The sequence below is a fragment of the Lampris incognitus genome, chromosome 11 (genome assembly GCF_029633865.1).
Source record: "Lampris incognitus isolate fLamInc1 chromosome 11, fLamInc1.hap2, whole genome shotgun sequence".
In the NCBI taxonomy this organism is placed as follows: domain Eukaryota; kingdom Metazoa; phylum Chordata; class Actinopteri; order Lampriformes; family Lampridae; genus Lampris; species Lampris incognitus.
The window spans coordinates 32516240-32534820 of record NC_079221.1 but is presented as its reverse complement, the minus strand read 5'-3'; the positions used below and the strand labels follow the sequence as shown (position 1 = coordinate 32534820).

Below are 18581 nucleotides of genomic sequence, written 5' to 3'. Positions count from 1 at the left end.
ATCAAAGTCCTCCTCGCTGGAGGTTTCAAGTGCTCTGGCTGCAGGATCTGGACTTGGTTAATTTCATTGAGACTAACATTGATTGTTATTTCGAAATGAACAGAGATGAAACAATGGCCAGTGTTAGGTTGGAAGCATTCAAAGCTTATATACGTGGAATTATCTCAAGTTATACAAACTCCAAGACCATGAAACTCGATAAAGAAATTAAAACTTTAGAAAGCCAAATTAAACCATTGGAGAGAGGGCTATACGAGAGTGATCATCCTGTAAAACAAAACCAAAATATGTCAGTACTACCAACTTTTTTGGATCTTTTTCAATCAACTCCACTTCCTATACCTTACACAGTTTTTAACAAACTTGACAAAATGCTCAACCAATTTATTTGGAACAATAAAAAATGTAGACTCCGCTACAAATTACTCTATCTCCCTTAAGGGGGGGGCGGGGGGGCTGCTCCCATTTGGGATTGCCACAGTGGATCATCCATTTCCGTTTCTTCCTGTCTTCTGCATTTTCCTCTGTCACAACAGCCACCTGCATGTCTTCTCTCACCACATCCATAAACCTCCTCTTTGGCCTTCCTCTTTTCTTCTTCCTTGGCAGCTCCATATTCAGCATCCTTCTCCCAATATACCCAGCATCTCTCCTCCACACATGTCCAAGCCATCTCAATCATGCCTCTCTTGCTTTGTCTCCAAACCGTCCAACTTGAGCAGCCCCTCTAATATAATTGTTACTAATGTTACTAGTGAAAATGTTAGCATCTTCAACTCTGCCACCTCCAGCTCTGACTCCTGCCTTTTCATCAGTGCCACTGTTTCCAAACCATATAACATAGCTGGTCTCACTACCATCTTGTAAACCTTCCCTTTAACTATTGCTGGTACCCTTCTGTCACAAATCACTGCTAGCACTCTTCTCCATCACTCCACCCTGCCTGCACTCTCTTCTGCACTCCCCGTTACTTTGGACAGTTGACCCCAAGTATTTAAACTCATATGCCTTCGCCACCTCTGCTCCTTGCATCCTCACCATTCCACTGTCCTCCCTCTCATTCACGCATAGGTATTCCATCTTGTTCCTACCGACTTTAATTCCTCTTCTTTCCAGTGAACACCTCCACCTCTCCAGGCTCTCCTCAACCTGCAGCCTAATCTCACTACAGATCACAACATCATCTGCAAACATCATAGTCCACCAAGACTCCTGCCTGAACTCGTCCGTCAACCTGTCCATCACCATTGCAAACAAGAAAGGGCTCAGAGCAGATCCTTGATGTAATCCCACCTCTACCTTGAACCCATCTGTCATTCCAACTGCACACCTCACCATTGTCACACTTCCCTCATACATATCCTGCACCACTCCTACTTCTCTGCAACTCCCGATTTCCTCATACAATACCACACCTCCTCTCGCGGCACTCGGTCTTATGCTTTCTCTAAATCTACAAAGACACAATGTAACTTCTTCTGGCCTTCTCTATACTTCTCAATCAACATTCTCAAAGCAAACATTGCATCTGTGGTGCTCTTTCGTGGCATGAAACCGTACTGCTGCTCGCTAATCATCACATCTCCTCTTAACCTAGGTTCTATTACTCTTTCCCATATCTTCATGCTATGGCTGATCAACTTTATACCTCTGTAGTTGCTACAGTTCTGCACATCACCCTTGTTCTTGAAAATCGGTACCAGTATGCTTCTTCTCCACTCCTTAGGTAGCTTCTCGTTTTCCAAGATTGTGTTAAAAAGTCTAGTTAAAAACCCCACTGCCATCTCTCCTAAACATTTCCATGCCTCCAAAGGTATGTCATCAGGACCAACTGCCTTTCCACTCTTAATCCTCTTCATATCTGCTCTCACTTCCTCCTTGCTAATCTACCACACTTCCCGATTCACTATCCCCACATCATCCAACGTTCTCTCGCTCTCATTTTCTTCATTCATCAGCTCCTCGAAGTGCTCCTTCTCAGCACACTCTCCTCACTTGTCAGCACATTTCCATCTCTATCCATGATCGCCCTAACTTGCTGCACATCCTTCTCATCTTGGTCCCTCTGTTTAGCCAATCGGTACAAGTATTTTTCTCCTTCCTTTTGTGTCTAACCTCTCATACATACGCCTTTTCCTTTGCCACCTCTCTTCGCTTTACGCTGCGTGTCCTTGTACTCCTGTCTACTTTCTTCATCTCTATGACTATCCCACTTCTTCTTTGCCAACCTCTTCCACTGTAGTATCATTTGATGTACTATCTCATTCTACCACCAAGTCTCCTTGTCTTCCTTCCTGTGTCCTGATGACACACCAAGTACCTTCCTAGCTGTCTTCCTCACTATTTCTGCAGTGCTTGCCCAGCCATCCAGCAACTCTTCACTACCACCCAGTGCCTGTCTTAACTCCTCCCTGAACCCCACACAACAGTCTTCCTTCTTCAATTTCCACCATTTGATCTTCAGCTCTGCCTTCACTCGCTTCCTCTTCTTGGTCTCCAAAGTCATCCTACAGACCACCATCCGATGCTGCCTAGCTACATTCTCCCCTGTCATCACCTTGCAGTGTCCAATCCCTTTTAGATCGCGCCTCCTACATAAGATATAGTCCACCTGTGTGCACTTTACTCCACTCTTGTACGTCATCCTGTGTTCCTCTCTTCTTGAAATATGTATTCACTACAGCCATTTACATCCTTTTCGCAAAATCCACCACCATCTGTCCTTCCACATTTCTGTCCTTGACACCATACCTACCCATCACCTCCTCATCACCTCTGTTCCCTTCACCAACATGTCCACTGAAGTCCACTCCAATACGGGGTACGAATCAGTGGTCCCCCTGCTGGTAGGCAACGGAATAGACTGCCATGCCACCCGGACGCCCCCACGGGCAATACTCTTGATCTGATTTTGACTCCAAACTGCACCACAGAAAATCTGACTGTCACCCCCCCCACCCTACATCTGTCAGACCACTTCTTTATTCAATTCACAGCGTCTTTAGTTGAACATCATCATGCTCCTCCATAGATGGTCTCTGTCAACGAGGCTACAGACACACTCTGTTCCACACTAGCCTCCTCTCTTAACAATCTTTGCCCTCTAGCCATCCAAACCTGCTTGTAACGTGTCCCCTCCCCCTCCAGTCCATTGCTCTCTGATGACCTTAGTGAGCAAAGGGCGGAGCTCAGACTGGTAGAGAGTAAACTCTACCGAGCCTGCACTCCTGTCGGTAATGGAATCGATGCGTTTGGCTAGAGCTGCTGGTCAGACCTCAGCTTTGTTGCTGCTAGATCTGTAAGCTGCCTTTGACATGGTTAAACACCAAATCCTCCTCTCCACACTCAATGAGCTTGGTATCACAGGATCTGTCCTCCACTGGTTCATGGCCTACCTCTCAGGGAGATCTTTTAGAGTATCTTAGAAGGTAGAAGTGTCCAAACTGCACGGTTTATCCACAGGGGTGCCTCAAGTGTCAGTGCTCGGTCCCCTTCTCACGTGGTACAATCATCCGCTCCCATGGTTTCTCATGCCACTGCTATGCTGACAATACCCAGATCTTCCTATCATTACCACCAAATGACCTCACAGTCTCGGCATGGATATTGCCATGCCTTGCTGATATCTCTGCATGGATGAAAGAATGGCACCTTCAGCTTAACCTATCTAAGACTGAGGTCCTTGTCATCCCAGCCAGTCCATCCTTACAACAGATCAATATCCAGCTCAGATCAACCCAACTCACATGCCCACAAAATCTGCCCGAGACCTGGGTGTCATGATTGATGACCAACTAACCTTTAAGGTTGCTCTGTTGTGCTGATTTGCCCTGTACAACATCAGGAAAATTAGACCCTACCCATCTGAGCATGCAGCACAACTCCTGGTACAGGCTCTTGTAATAGCATGCATTGCCTACTGCAACTCCTTACTGGCAGGTCTCCCTGCATGTACTTTCAAACCTCTGCAAATGATCCAGAACACGGCGGCACTTCTGGTCTTCAACCAGCCCAAAACAGCACGTTACTCTGCTGTTCATATCCCTCCACTGGCTCCCAGTAGCTGCCCGCATCAAATTCAAAACCTTGATACTCACAAAACAGCAACTAAAATGGCTCCCGTCTACCTGAACTCCCTCATTCAGGTCTACACTCAGTCCTGCTCACTATGCTCTGCCAATGAAAGACACCTGTCACTTCTGCCACAATAGGGCCCAAAGTCACTAGCCAGACTCTTCTCTTCTGTAGCTCCACGGTGGTGGAACAAGTTACCAAACTCCATTTGATCTGCTGAATTCCTCTCCATCTTTAAGAAGAAGTTCCCTCTCCATCTTTAAAAAGATGCTGAAGATCCAGCTCTTTCATGAACACCTTCGCACCTGATGGTATTAATAAAAATACAAAACAAAAAACATACGCTTCTATGCACCCTATGCATTGCCTTTGTGCACTGCATGTTGACAGCTATGTCCTATCAGACTTGAACCTATTTTTTTGGCACTTACGTACTTGTATTGTTGTCTCCTGACTAGATCCTTGCTTGTGTTGTATTAACTCTCAGATGTATGTTGCTCTGGATAAAAGCATCTGCTAACTGAAATTGTAACATTGTAATTGTAACATCATAAGCTATACTTTGTTGATAGATAGATAGTAGGGCTGGAAATTAGCAGTGACCTCCTGATTCAATATTGCATTGATATTTGATTGTTGATTCAATGTGTATTGCAATTTTTTAAGCATTGCGATTCTCTAAATATTCAACTTTCAATGCTCATCTCTGGGTGTTTCGAGTGAAATGTGCATGAATATTGATCGTATTATTGCATATTTTACTTTTCCATGGCAGATTTTGCACACTCAAACTTCCCGTGAACTCTGTAGAATCAGTGATTCCACACTTTGGATTTAAAACGCGACAGCGCTGCATGCACCTGCAGATGTGTGTGTGTTCGGCCATGTTTATTTCTCCCTGTCAGTAAGGGAGTGCACCGATATAGCATGCAGATCTGATAGGAAGCCCTCAGTAAATTAAATTGTTATGCCAACACTTTTCCAACATGTAATTACCACAAAAAAGCCCCATTTTTAATTTTCAATTAAAAGAAAAATCGATTTTTGATCAGCGAGGCAATCTAAGAATTGTCATCATCAAGAATTGTTATTTGTAACTGAACATTTTTTTCCCCAGCCCTGATAGGTAGATATATAGATAGATAGACAGCCAAATAAAGGGGTCTATCTCGCTATCTATCTAATTTCTTTTTATTTTTCTTTTGTACCACAAAACAAACACACACATTTGTTGTTTAGCCTTTATTAAATAATAATAACATTAAAAAAAGAAAATTTTCTGTACAAAGTCTACAAACAACAGTTTGATTTTATATGGCCAGTGCCGAAGGTTTGCGAATGTGTGAGTGTGTGTGTGTGTGACAATATGTGTGGGTGTATGTGTGTTAATGTGTGTTTGTCTGTGTGAACCATTGTGTGTGTGTGTGCATCCAGCAAGACAGAAGAGGTAATACTATCTGGACTTCCAGAAAGAAAAAGTTTGCAAAGCCAGGCAGTAGAGAGAAAGAGGGGGGAGGAGAGTGAGACGGACAGAAAAAAGTGAGGCCTGTGTATACGTGTGTGTGTGTGTGTGTGTGTGTGTGTGTGTGTGTGTGTGTGTGTGTGTGTGTGTGTGTGTGTGTATAAGAAAGCCAAATGAAGGCTAGAGAGAGAGAGAGAGAGAGAGAGAGAGAGAGAGAAAGGGAGAGGGGAGAAAGCAGCTCCAAGGCACTTGGAAAACAGTCTAACATAGTCCAATGAAAACACAGTAAGAGGGACCGAATCCCTCCATACCCTCCTCTCTCTGCCCCCACCCTTCTCTCTCTCTCTCCCCCCTTAGCATCTTTCAACACCTGTTAATAATCACCTTAGTTCCTTTATTTATATCACCAAAATAGCTCTCCTGGCTATATCCTGACATGCCCTTGAATGGAGAGAGAAAAGAAGGAAAGGGAGAACAAGATAGGAGCAGGAAAAGAGAAAAAAGAGATGGAAAGAAAGAGAAGGGGGGCTAAAAATCTTTAGGATCCAGACAAAGATAAAATAAAAGGTGGATATTCAGCACTTTTCTCCTCTTTCCATCTCTTTTTTTTATCTCTTCTTTCACCGAAGGACAATTACCTAATTAAGATCATTCATGTATTCAGGAAAACACACTTTAAGGACTGACCTTTGACTGCTGTAGCCCAGCAAAGTGAAAAACGAAAATAAAATGCAGTGAGCAAGTGGTGAAAGGAGAAAAAAAGTCTGATTCTCACTGGCTTTCAGTCTCCATTTCCTTCTCTCTTTCTTTTTTGGTCTCTTTGTATATGATCCTCATTGTGTTCGACTCTGTCTCTCTCATCCTCCACCTGCTTAGCTAATGGTTTTGTTTTCTGTTCATCTGTTTGTTCACCTAGCTGTCTCCGTCCCACTCTCCTTCCTGTCTGCTTGTCTCTCATCGTCTGTTGTACTGACGGTCCGGACCATCTGTCTGTCTGTCTGTCTGTGTCTGTCCACTTCCTCTTTATCAGGTTCTCCAGCAGCACTGGCCCTCCTTGATGGCTCTCCTCCAATACAGCGTTTACTGTAAGTTAGCTTAAGGCTCGATTGTGTGTCCAAGAAATTTAACCGTTCCATTTTCCGTCGGTCCTCTGTTTCAACGTTCAACTTAAGAGGTTTCTGCTTTTTTTTTTCTTCTCGTTTCTCTGAGCATTTCTCCATTCAGGGGTGGCATGAGGAGTGTCCGAGGAGAGGGAGAATTGATTCATCCCTCTCCATCTTTGTTGGCTCCAGTCCTTTATAACACTTGTTCAGACCTCTGTGCACACACACAGCTCTTTGGCAATCCATAGGTTGCAATAAAACAATCACCACCAATTTCATTCACACAGTGTCCAACCCATGTGTTAGATAATATAGGGGGATCATACAGTCAAAAAGCAAAAGCAACAAAAAAAAATTACTTTTATATATATGTATATATATGTATATATACCAAAGACAAACTCTAGAATACTGAATCTAATGCACGACTCCATAACAGCATGTTAGATTTAGATAAAACTCTGATTTTCTGTCTTTCTGTCTTTGCTTTATCTTTCTTCTACTGTTCTTCGACAACTGATAATCTAACAGAAAATATTTCAAAATAGAAATGAAATTACAATTAAGACTGTGGAGTCCAACACAATGCTAAAGAAAGTCTAAAAATGGCACCAGAGCTCTACAAGGGCAATTACAAACTGAAGCTGGCTTTTCTTTTCACTTTTCTCAAAGAGACACAAGTCTAAAAATGCAACAGAAATGGTCACCATCACTCTTCTATGCCACTGGTTTTCACGAAGCACAGACTGAGGGCCAACGAGGGAGCGAGCACCACATGACAAGCTTATGGATGCTCTACTGAACTCCTGGCCTTAAACACACAGAACTCATATCTAGATCCTTAAAGAAAAAAAATAGTCAAAATAAAAGAAAATGCCCTTCTTCACTTTCTATTTCTTTGCTTTTAGAAATGTGAAATCATTTAAGTCATGTATTTTCTTTCATATCTTTCATATTTTGTTTCATATCTTTTATTTTATGTTTTCTTTTTGGGGATAGGCATTCACTTGATATGTGTTGATTTCAGTCAGAAGCACCCACATAGAATGGTCCACTAGAAGAAGTGCTGGAGTCTTCAGGTAAAGTCAAAGGAGGAACTTCTATGTGAACCTGATCATCTCCATTGGCACATATTAGTACTGAAACCTACGAGGGCAAAGTTACAGTCACCCATTTTGAAAACGTACCAGTCACGGGTGCATTTCCATCATCAGGAGTCCAAGACCCAGGCTACGTGTCAACCCTAGACTGAGATGTCATTTGCTGTCCAAATGTCCAGATTGTCACAGGTTCCATTTTCTCTTTACCTTCATTCCAGTTGCCCGTAGGTTATGTTCTATGGTAGGTCTGTCGTTCATTTGATTCATTATTTCATTCCTTCATTCATTCACAGGCTTTAAGAATCAAGCAGGCTCTCTCCTGCAGGCAGAGGAGATGTGATAGGTAGGGGAGATGGGCCAAGTTGCCCCAATTGAGGCTTCATAGCAGAAAAAGGGAAAAAAAGGGGGGGGGTAGAGGTCACCAGTTTTCACTGGCTCACAAGAGAGCAGGAAAATTCAGGGCTGAGTTTTCCCCATTTAGACATCACAGCAAGGGTGTGATTGGGGGGAGAGGGGTGTAGGGGAGACTTGGGGTTGTTGCCCCTTTTTAGACATCATAGAAGCAGGATTTGCAGTGGATAAAGTCGAAGAGATCATAGAGAGAGGTACAGGGTAGTGCTGCTCATCTCTCGTCTGCATCCGACAACAATCCCTTTTCATTGGGGAGAATGTGGAGGTGAGAAGTCTTTCCCCGCTATTCCTACTCCTGTGGCCATTTCCGCCCCCACTCCACCTCTTCATGCCTCGGAGCAGCACCTCTGCTGGTTTATCTTCACCTTGTGCTTGATCCCGTCATACAACTCAAAGTTGTAGTTCTCCAGCGTTGTGGAGGAGCGTGAGGACAGCCCACTGTAGGAGCACGTGCAATAGAGGAGTAGGCCAGCACACACGGCCCCAAGCAGCACGCCCAGGGAGCTCATGACGATGATGGTGAGCAGGATGGGGTCCAGCGAGTACAGCCAAGCATTGTCCTTGTCCTTCTCCGACACCAGAGTGACAGAGGGTGGGTCTATGTCTGAAGAGGCAGGGGTGGAGGAAGAGGAGGGCCAACCGGGGAAGATGTACCCTGAAAGTAAAAAGGAAATGAGAGAAAGATGGATGTTTAATTGAGGAACAATTTACATGCTAAAAATTAAGTTCAAAATAAGTAAAATCAATTTTACTTATTTGGGTACTTATTATGGGTAGCATCAGTTGTTACCCATTATGTTTCAGAGAAATTTTTTTTTTTGCATCCCCCCCCTTTTTTTTCCCTCCCCAACTGTACCCATCCAATTACCTCACTCTTTTGAGTGGTCCCAGTTGCTGCTCCACCCCCTCTGCTGATCCGGGGAGGGCTGCAGACTACCACATGTCTCCTTCAATACATGTGGAGTCGCCAGCCGCTTCTTTTCACCTGACAGTGAGGAGTTTCACCAGGGGGACGTAGCATGTGGGAGGATCATGCCATTCTCCCCAGTTCCCCCTCCCCCCTGAACAGGCACCCCGCCCGACCAGAGGAGGCATTACTGAAGCGATCAGGACACATACCCACATTCGGCTTCCCAGCCGCAGACACGGCCAATTGTGTCTGTAGAGATGCCTGACCAAGCCGGAGGTAACACAGGGATTTGAACTGGTGATCCCCGTGTTGGGAGAATTTTTTTTTGTTTTTTCTAACCACGAGCACACTCAAAATATAACAGATATATTTCAGAAAATCAAATTTGACTTTGTTGTCAAAACTGGTAAGTGTCCTTGAAACCATTTTATGGGTTAGGCCTTAACTACTACTGGCTTTAAAAATGTTGAGTCGTAATGAAAGAATTTACTGAAAGGGTGTGTGCGTGCCCTATTAGTCCTGGGCTGAGAAAAGTTCTAGTGTCTGCTTGTGTATTTGTGTGGACGTGTGTGTGTCTATCTGGTATCTTGACCATTTAGCTACAATGATTCTAATCTACCTAATGAATGTAAACATATTAACAAGCCAATCTTCAATAAGTACCACAGAGTGGTTTATTGTGGAATCTCTCTGTCACACACACACACAAAGGCAGTATACAGACAGTAAACAGATTTGCTTTTTGAGGTAGGAAGTGGCAGCTTTCTACTTGTATCTGTCAAGCGTCTGGGAGGAACAAGGGAGGGTAACAAATAAGCACACACACACACACGCACACGCACACGCACACACAGAGAGTAAACAGTGATTGTTACAGACAGATGTTTCTCTAGATGCCCAGGAGGAAGATGTCTTTCTGGCTCACTCTGTCTGCCACAAGAGGACATGAAAGAGGAGGTAGACACATACACACATACACAATATACACACAAAAAGACAGAAATACACACTCACACACAAGCACAAACACACAGATATACACAGTCCCACACAATTATGTGGTCTGTTTCCCTCTTACCATTTTTCTAAACAGGCACTCAATTCCCCGTCATTACACACACACACACACACACACACACACACACACACACACACACACACACACAACAGAGCCTATCACGTCTGCTAATGACTTGCTCCTTGTTGAACACAGCTAAAACATGGAGAGTTATAGGCATGCCTGTGTTTAAAGGGCAATTTCACTCTTCTTTAAGGAAGACTTGTGAAACCGCCAGTATGGCCTCAGGCTGGCTGACTGCACTGGAATGGTGCTACGATATATCAGCTGTGGGGATAGGGGGAAGGAAGAGGAGTAGAAAGAAGAGAGGGGGGAGAAGAGGAACAGAGAAGAAAAAAGCAGGGAAGCAGTGAGGAGGTGCAGGAAGGAGAAGGGTAGAAACCAGTCTCACCTCCATTTATATGGGGTCGATGGTTGAAAACCATGTCTTTCCCAAAGTCCATTGGTCTTGTATCTGTAATACAAATATAAAGTAGAAAGACAAAAACAACAACGTCAAATCTGCTTGATCCAGTCAAGTCAAAGCCATTTTCGTCAAAAATTATACAGCGACAGCCCTGGTCCAATTTTTCATATCGCCAGGACACCAAGTCTACACTTGTACATGTAAATAAAGCTCTGTAAACTGCAACATAAGTCAGTTACCTAAAATAACAGTTCATGAGAAATCCACCCAAAAATGTTTTGCTCTGTCGGTCAGTCTGTCCAGGGAAACCCGCAGGAAAAAAATCCAGTGCTCTTAGGTATGTTTTTTTTTTTGTTTTTTTTTTGAGACTGACTGAAAATAAGCCAGCAGAAATCAGAGCCAGTTTCATTACAGGATAAGTGTCATCATCACTATTCCTTATTCACTCAGAAATGAAAATGGAGTGGAAAAACAGAGAGAGAGAGAGAGAGAGAAGAGAGCGAGAGAGACAGAAAGACAGACAGAGAGAAAGGACTCTGAATAACAAATACACAAGTTGTTTGATAGAAAAATATTATTTTATTACCTTCACATTCAGGACAATATATTTTCTTTTTATTCCAAGACCATGAAATTCAACAAGCTAAAACACCACTTTCATTAGCTTTACTTTGAGGAAGGCTGAGATGCAAGGCTTGGCAGGCATTGGAAACCCAATTCTGCTTCAGTTCAGCTTTTTTTTTTTTTTTTTTTTTTTGCCCTCACAAGGATATTACAATTCTTGGATATGACCAAAAAATAAATAAAAAAGAGCAATATCTATGTAGCAGATTATCATTACTGCCAGGGCAAAGGAACCAAAAATATATTCTGAAATAAAACACAATAGATAGTCCTTAGATTAGACATGATAAACTAAATTAGTAGGTATGAAAAAGGTATTGCGCCTTATTCCATTCAGGAGATAAGCTCAAATGTCCATAGAAAACAATGTTAGCATATGAAATCAATGGTGACTACAAATTATACATCACTAACAACATCTTATCCAAATGATGCCATGTATGCATTGTAATACATTTTATCCCAGTATGTTTGAGTTGTTAATCTCTGAAAAAGAAACCCAAATGACTGATAAATAAGACCTGTGAGGTGAGTTAAAGTGAAAAAAAATACACGTGTATCTAAAGTATGAACATAAAGAAATTACCTTAATTTCAAAGAAGTGAAAAAAGTACATCTTGTGTGGTCTTAATTGACCCGAAATTGATATTTAAGCCCACATATTATGAACAACAGGGCTAGACTCAACTCACTTTCTGTTCAACGTATTCAAAAGGTAAAAAGAAAAGGCAAATCATTTGCCAACGACAAAGTGTTGCTTCACAATCATTTCTGTATGGGCTGGACATGACTGCTCACCCGCCGAGACTTTTATTTTGTCATTTGCAATACTGGAAGCAGAATCTAATGTAAAATGAAAGCGGATAAAACCTGGCCCTCAAGGGGACAGTCACAGTCAAGGTCATTAACAAGGGCAGAGAAAAAGTGCACGGAGTTAAGTAAATCAGGGATGTGGTTAAGTCCACAAAGGGAATATTTACCAGTCGTGCATCCCACAGTAAACATCCTTAACCCAACCAGGCTCAGGCCCTGGTTGTTTCCAAACTTCAGAATGTGTGTTTGCAGCATTGACTCCTTTGGCATTAAGAAAAGCACTTCCTGGCTAATGGAGTAAACTCTGTCGTCGTGACAACAACACCAAGAGAAACATCAGCATCACCAAGTCATGTTTACACGAGTACGAAACAAGCAGAAAAAAGTGACATCATTAAAGTAGTTTTTTTTTAACTCTCACGGCTTGTTATCGCCTCACAATTGGAAGTTATAAAAACTCACAGTCTGAGGGCGAGAAAAGAGCAAAACATGTAAAACAAAGGCACACAAGGAAAGGTGGTCGAAACAGATTTCAGATAATTCAAAGTGTGCTGGAGTCAAAAACTCCAGTAGAACCAGCAGCTAACTTTTTAATAAAATTGCTTCTATTTTGCACAAAACTGCAATGGAAACCCGCCTAATGAGCGTGACTCGAAATAATGATTCAGTGCCTGTGGGTGATCTTAAATACCCTAGTAAATGTGAATAAGACTCTCCTATCCTTATATGTGAGAAAATTTTTGTTAGTTAGTACACAGTCAATAGATTCCAGTTAGTCCCAGTCTGGTTTTATCTCAACAGTCCCAGTCATTCCCATTATAAGCATATTCTTCGCTGAAAATATATTTCTTCTAAGGGACGTGTTTGACCAGATGTCATCCTAACCTAAGAGCAGGCTTGATCCATTCACATGAAAGCATCTTATCTGGTCCCTCCAGCACTGACGCTGCAGACCTATTGTCTTTCAATGGTACTGAGTCTTGAGACCCTGCAGGTTTACTACACATCTCCTTTCTCAAACCGCCTGCTTGACTGTTGGCCTTAACGAAGCACTGAATCACCAAAAGAGAGATAATGAAAGAACCAAACCGAGATAGGAAAAAAGACTGGACAGTCTTCAGAAAGACAGCTGAACATTTTCTAACGATCATGGCTTAAAGCCCTCAGGCCAAAATCCTGTGAAGAATCAGCACATGGATCAAGGAGGAGATTAAAACTCCCAGTAGCCCTATTCTATCACTTCCCTCCAATTAGTAAAGAGAAGAATGAAAAGGTTTTTTTCTTCTTCTTTTTTTAATATTGAGGCACAGTCATAGACGGCTCTTTGGCACCATTTGCCTATTGCGGTGGGGGCCTGAGGACCCCTTTTGAGTGCTTTCACTCGTTAATATTACTCCGAGAGGCGGGGGAGGAGGAGGCAGAGGAGGAGGGAAGAGAGGAAAACAGACGGGGCTAGGGAGCTAGAAATGCTTACTACAGGTTTTTATGAAAGGCAATCGGCTCCATTAACTAATTAGAGATATTAAAGGGCTTCAAAGTAATCCGTGATGGAGAACGGGAGAGGGAAAGTTGGAGGGGCGGGAGTTGATTTAAAAGCACTGCATGACAAGCTGCCAACCCATTTTCAAAATCTTGCAAAAAGTTTTGACACAGAGTGAGAAAAAGAGGGTGGGGAGATTAAAAAAAAACTGCTGGTAGCAAAACATAAATATAATTGTATGTCATCTCTGTACAGAGCTCAGTTGATTAGGGTGAGGCAAAGGGCTGCTAGAATGAGTTATATGATGTGTAAATCACACACCGGCCCATCACAGCTGAAGAGAGAGACACTGGGAGGGCAGGACATTGGTAGGCAATCACCAAATAAATGAAGAAACTAAGTTTAATAAGCTAAAAAAAGAAAAGAAACAGTATTTAAAGGCACTTAAAATGACGACTATGTAGATGGTTACAAAACCAAAGAGCACAAGAGTAGTCTCCATTTGTGCTAACACAAATGGAGACTACTCTTTGAAATGCAGAAAAACAAGCCACCATCTGACAATGTATGTATGTGTGTGTGTGTCCATCATTCTGTCTATTCTGCCAAAAGACTTCTTTCATCTGCTTTTGTGCTCAAAAACAGCCTCCACCCTCCTCCTCCTCCTCCTCCTCCCTCTCTGCTTCAAACCAGACCCTAACCTGTCTCCTTGTTAACCTCCCTATCAGACAGAGAGAAACTTGCTAAAAAAAAATCTATGTTTAGAAAGAAAAGAAAGAAGAGCACCCCCCCCCCAAACTTCTTTCATCTCCGTCCATTTCTGGGTGCGTTCTTTGGAGGAGAAGGGGACTCGCTTAATGGGCCCTTCTTGGAGAAGGAGATTTTCCTCTGCACTATTTCTCCCTCTCTCTCATGTTTTTTTTTCTCCTCCTTTCTAGGAGGATTTGTGATGGCAGGAAGGACTTGAAAAAAATGAACAAGTGGGTATGTGGGTACTGATAGAGAGGGAGCATGGAGCGGGGTTGAAAAACATGAAGTACGTAGCCTGTATCGAACAAAACAAGATGGTGGGTTGCTGGATAAAGGAGAACCATACCGGTGTGACCATACTCGCAGGGCTAATGCTGAGAGGGAGACAGCCATGATGGTCTCTTATTTCAATACTAAGATAAACAAACATCTTTTATCATCATTCGAATAAGTACAATTAAGCATGATAAACAAGCGCCAATTAAATTATACCAAATCCGTTCCAGAAATGACATGAATTTACCATGCTGGATGGCTGCAGGTTAGAGCTGTGACATCAAATGAAAGTGAAGGACAGATACATCTTCTTTGTTAAGACCATCTCAGTGAGTACAATTAAGGTATTGGTTGTTGTACATGTGTTCATATCAGCTTCCTTTGACCTCTTTCATATATGAGGTGCTTAAGACCAATGGACTGCTGAGTGCAACCCCCCCCCCCCCAAAAAACCCCAGGTATTTAGTGGTTCTGGGCATGCCTTGCTCACTGGCTCAAAAACATGTCCAATGTCCCACAACAGTCTAAAGCCTTAATAGCCTTTTTTAACCTGTCTCTTTGTCCTGCACCCAGACTGAGCAGACTGAACAGGTAAAACCAACTTGAGATCATAGTTTCACCTGAATTCACCTGCTCAGCCGATTTTCAAGGAAAAAGCAAGTTTCCCAATATTTTGTGCATTCGGTTTATATGTACATGTAGAATTTCAGTACATGTACAGGTAATATAACTTTCATGCAACAGGAGTACTTGGTTTACAGACATTACAGCAGCTGAACATCAAAAGTTGAGATTCACAGAAATTCAGTGATCATGATGTGACATCTCAAGTGCACATGTGAGTTTGGCCTTGACACAGTGAACTATCAGCAACACATGATTGCCACACCACCACTACAGCTCTCTGATAGGCTCTCTGCATCTAGCTGTGTCAGGATTACAGCTTTCCAAACACTGTGGTCTTGGTTCATCCTAAACTGTGAATCACAAACAGGAGGACACAGAGCAAGAACCACGATGGCGGGAACAGAAGCAGGGTGAAGGGTGTGTCAGGGTCATGCTGGTCTGGAGTGAGTGACTGAGGGAACATCCCTGATGATTACCCTATACTGATCCATATATACATACAGAGATAAGCAACAGTTTTTATCTTGGTATCAACTGTCGAAATGGAGGACACAATTCATCCATCCATCCATTACCCAAACCGCTTATCCTGATCTCAGGGTCACGGGGATGCTGGAGGCTATCCCAGCAGTCATTGGGCGGCAGGCGGGAAGACACCCTGGACAGGCCGCCAGTCCATCACAGGGCCGACACACACAAACATTCACACCTAGGGACAATTTAATGAGGCTGATTCACCTGACCTACATGTCTTTGGCCTGTGGGAGGAAACCGGAGCACCCAGAGGAAACCCACACAGAAACGGGGAGAACATGCAAACTCCACACAGAGGACGACCCGGGACAACCCCCAAGGATGGACAACCCCGGGGGTTCAAACCCAGGACCTTCTTGCTGTGAGGTGACCGTGCTAACCACTGCGCCACCATGCCGCCCGGACACAATTCATTTGGGAGCAAAATGTAGCGTAGTTCATTAATTAGGAGTATGTGACCAGAACACACAAACACAGCCTTTCTGATCATCCTCTACTTTTATTATGTCTCAGCCAAACTCAACTCCTGATATCTGCCCATCAGACTGTGCGAGAAGTCGTCTGCACTGCTGTCACACTGCATCCTACAGTAAATCCACCTACAGCCTGTCACCCTAGGCAGGGCCGCACCAGTCGTTACTAAATCTGTTACGAAGCAATTTACTCAATCGGGTTGCACCATTCAAGCGTAAAGAATGTTATAGCTAGTAAAGCCTTAGCAATGTGTAAATGTGTTCACACATATAAATATAGAACTGCACACCTGCCTCACGAGCCGATGTCGTACAAATATGTCCTCATCATATAAATCAAGGGGATGCAGCCTATCGCGTACAGTGCAGTGACGATGAATATTTTCCCCATTTTCAAACAATAGTTCCAAACGGTCTTAGGCTAGCCACTGTTATGTCCATTGTTGTTTGAGTTAAGCTTGCTGTATTTGTGTCATGCTGTGTGGCATAAATTCAGACTTAGTAAATAGTAAAAAAAAAAAATCTAGATTGGTAAGGACTTGCACACAGCTGGTGCAACCGACCCATGATGCAGTCTCAAGACTGCGAGTCGCATTCACATCCTAAAGCTTTGGCGCACAAAAATGATATTTTACCTGGGACCATTAGTCATGAAAGACAGGCAATATCAGCCATCCTGCCAAGAGGATAATGCTTTGTAGACTGAGTGTGCACTGTTGTATAAAATACGACCCAACGCCCAATATTTTGGACAGATATTGTATGGGTGTGTGAGCACTCTCTTGTGATCCCAGATTACACACATAAAATGGGTAATTTTTTTCTTCAAAGGAAAAGACTACAACAAAAAGATGAGTTTTGCATCAGAAAGTTTCTCTTCCTTTGTAAATGAAGCTTTGGTTGTGTAACATATGATACCATCATTCTATACTCTCTCTCGTCCCTCCCGTCCAGTGCGTTAAAAACAAACGATCTCGGGTGTTAGTCATTAACAGGCAAGCAACGAGTTATCTGAGACATCCAGGCAAACACAATATTAGAGGACACCGTCACTCTTCTCCGAGACAGGAGCACCTCTTTCTTAAAGTCAAGAGGTAGCGGTTTTAAAACAGAAAGAAAAGAGGCAGGTAGATCAAGGACCGCTTGTTTGTTTTCGTGAAATACACTAAGAATCAGTCACCACTGATGTTCACCTGTGTGCACATGTAAGCGCAAACATGGGTGTAAGTTTGTGTGCACACACACATGCGTGTTTAGGGTCTGTCTGAGTCCATGCCCCCGTGTGTATGATTGTTTATTCACTCCGAGTGCATGTGTGTGTGTAGGTATTCATGCCTCTACCTGTGTATTCAAGACTGTAGGTGCATCAGTGTACGGCTATGTTGTTGCCTGTTGCTTAGTATTTGTGTGCGTGTGTATTTGTGTGTGTGTGTGTGTGTGTGATATTTAATCTGTCTCATCCCACCTTTCTCTTGTGTAAACCAGAGCAGAGAACAACACAACACTGATTCCTACTTCATAGACCAAAGGAGTAATACTCTCTGGATCTGGAGCTGTCTGTCTGTCACGGCTGAAGGGATCTTACTAATTCTCACCAACTCTCTCCCTCTCTCTCACTTCCTTTTTGCTCAGTGTATTCTTCCTATCCCTCTCAATCTCAAATCTGAGCGGACACACGAAAACACTCATACCTGCAGCCCCCCCCTGCACACACACACACACGCACAAACACACACGTGTGTTGTGTGCCCTTCAGTCCCAAATGCTCCTGGGTCTCACCACACAGGTGCTACCTCACAACCTTCTGGTCTGGCTTTCTTACTGGCTGTCTGGCTGTCTGTCTGACTGACTATAAAAAGTTTGATTGTAGTCCAGTTTTTGCTTTTTAAGCCACTAACATGTCAATCCATCCCCCCAGGTCAACATTGCCTCTATATTTTCATGTTAATATTTTTAGGTATCAGTGCAGAATGTATTCTGTAAGTGCAACACCATGTTAGCATCATACAGTAGTGCACCCCTATATGCAGATATGATGCATTTGTGGTTGTTTTTGCATTGTGTATTGACAGGCACCCATCACCCATAATTCTTTGCTTTTTTGCAGATTTGATATTCAGACTTTTCACTAATCTTTGGTAGGTACTTAAGATGAGGTGTTTTGTTAGATGTTGTCTTTTCCATGTCCTTGTGTCTTTATGTTGATCATTTCACTAAGACAAATTCCTAAAATGTGCAAACTTACTAGGCTGTCAATAAACATGAACTCTGTGCCAGGTAGTCAGACCGTGAGTTAGTTAGCTAGTCTGTTTGTTTACTTGTGATTCTGCTCATTATTCATCCAATTTAATATCTCTGTTGGGGGATGAGGCTATGTGTGCAACTGAACCAATCAAGTCTGTAAATTCCTTACACTCAGCGATATTGATAAGGTTGGACTGAAATGTTGTTTCTGAGAGC

At 43.0% G+C, this 18581-nt stretch overlaps 1 protein-coding gene across 1 annotated transcript in view; it reads right to left on the bottom strand.

The window, feature by feature from the left end:
- Positions 1 to 7456: 7456 nt before the first annotated feature.
- LOC130120355 (neuropilin-2-like) overlaps positions 7457 to 18581 on the bottom strand; it is a 131381-nt gene continuing 120256 nt past the window's right edge. Inside the window, 2 exon segments of the mRNA XM_056288904.1 lie at positions 7457 to 8805; positions 10530 to 10592. Of these exon segments, the coding sequence (XP_056144879.1) occupies positions 8477 to 8805; positions 10530 to 10592 (392 nt within the window). The 3' untranslated portion in view covers positions 7457 to 8476.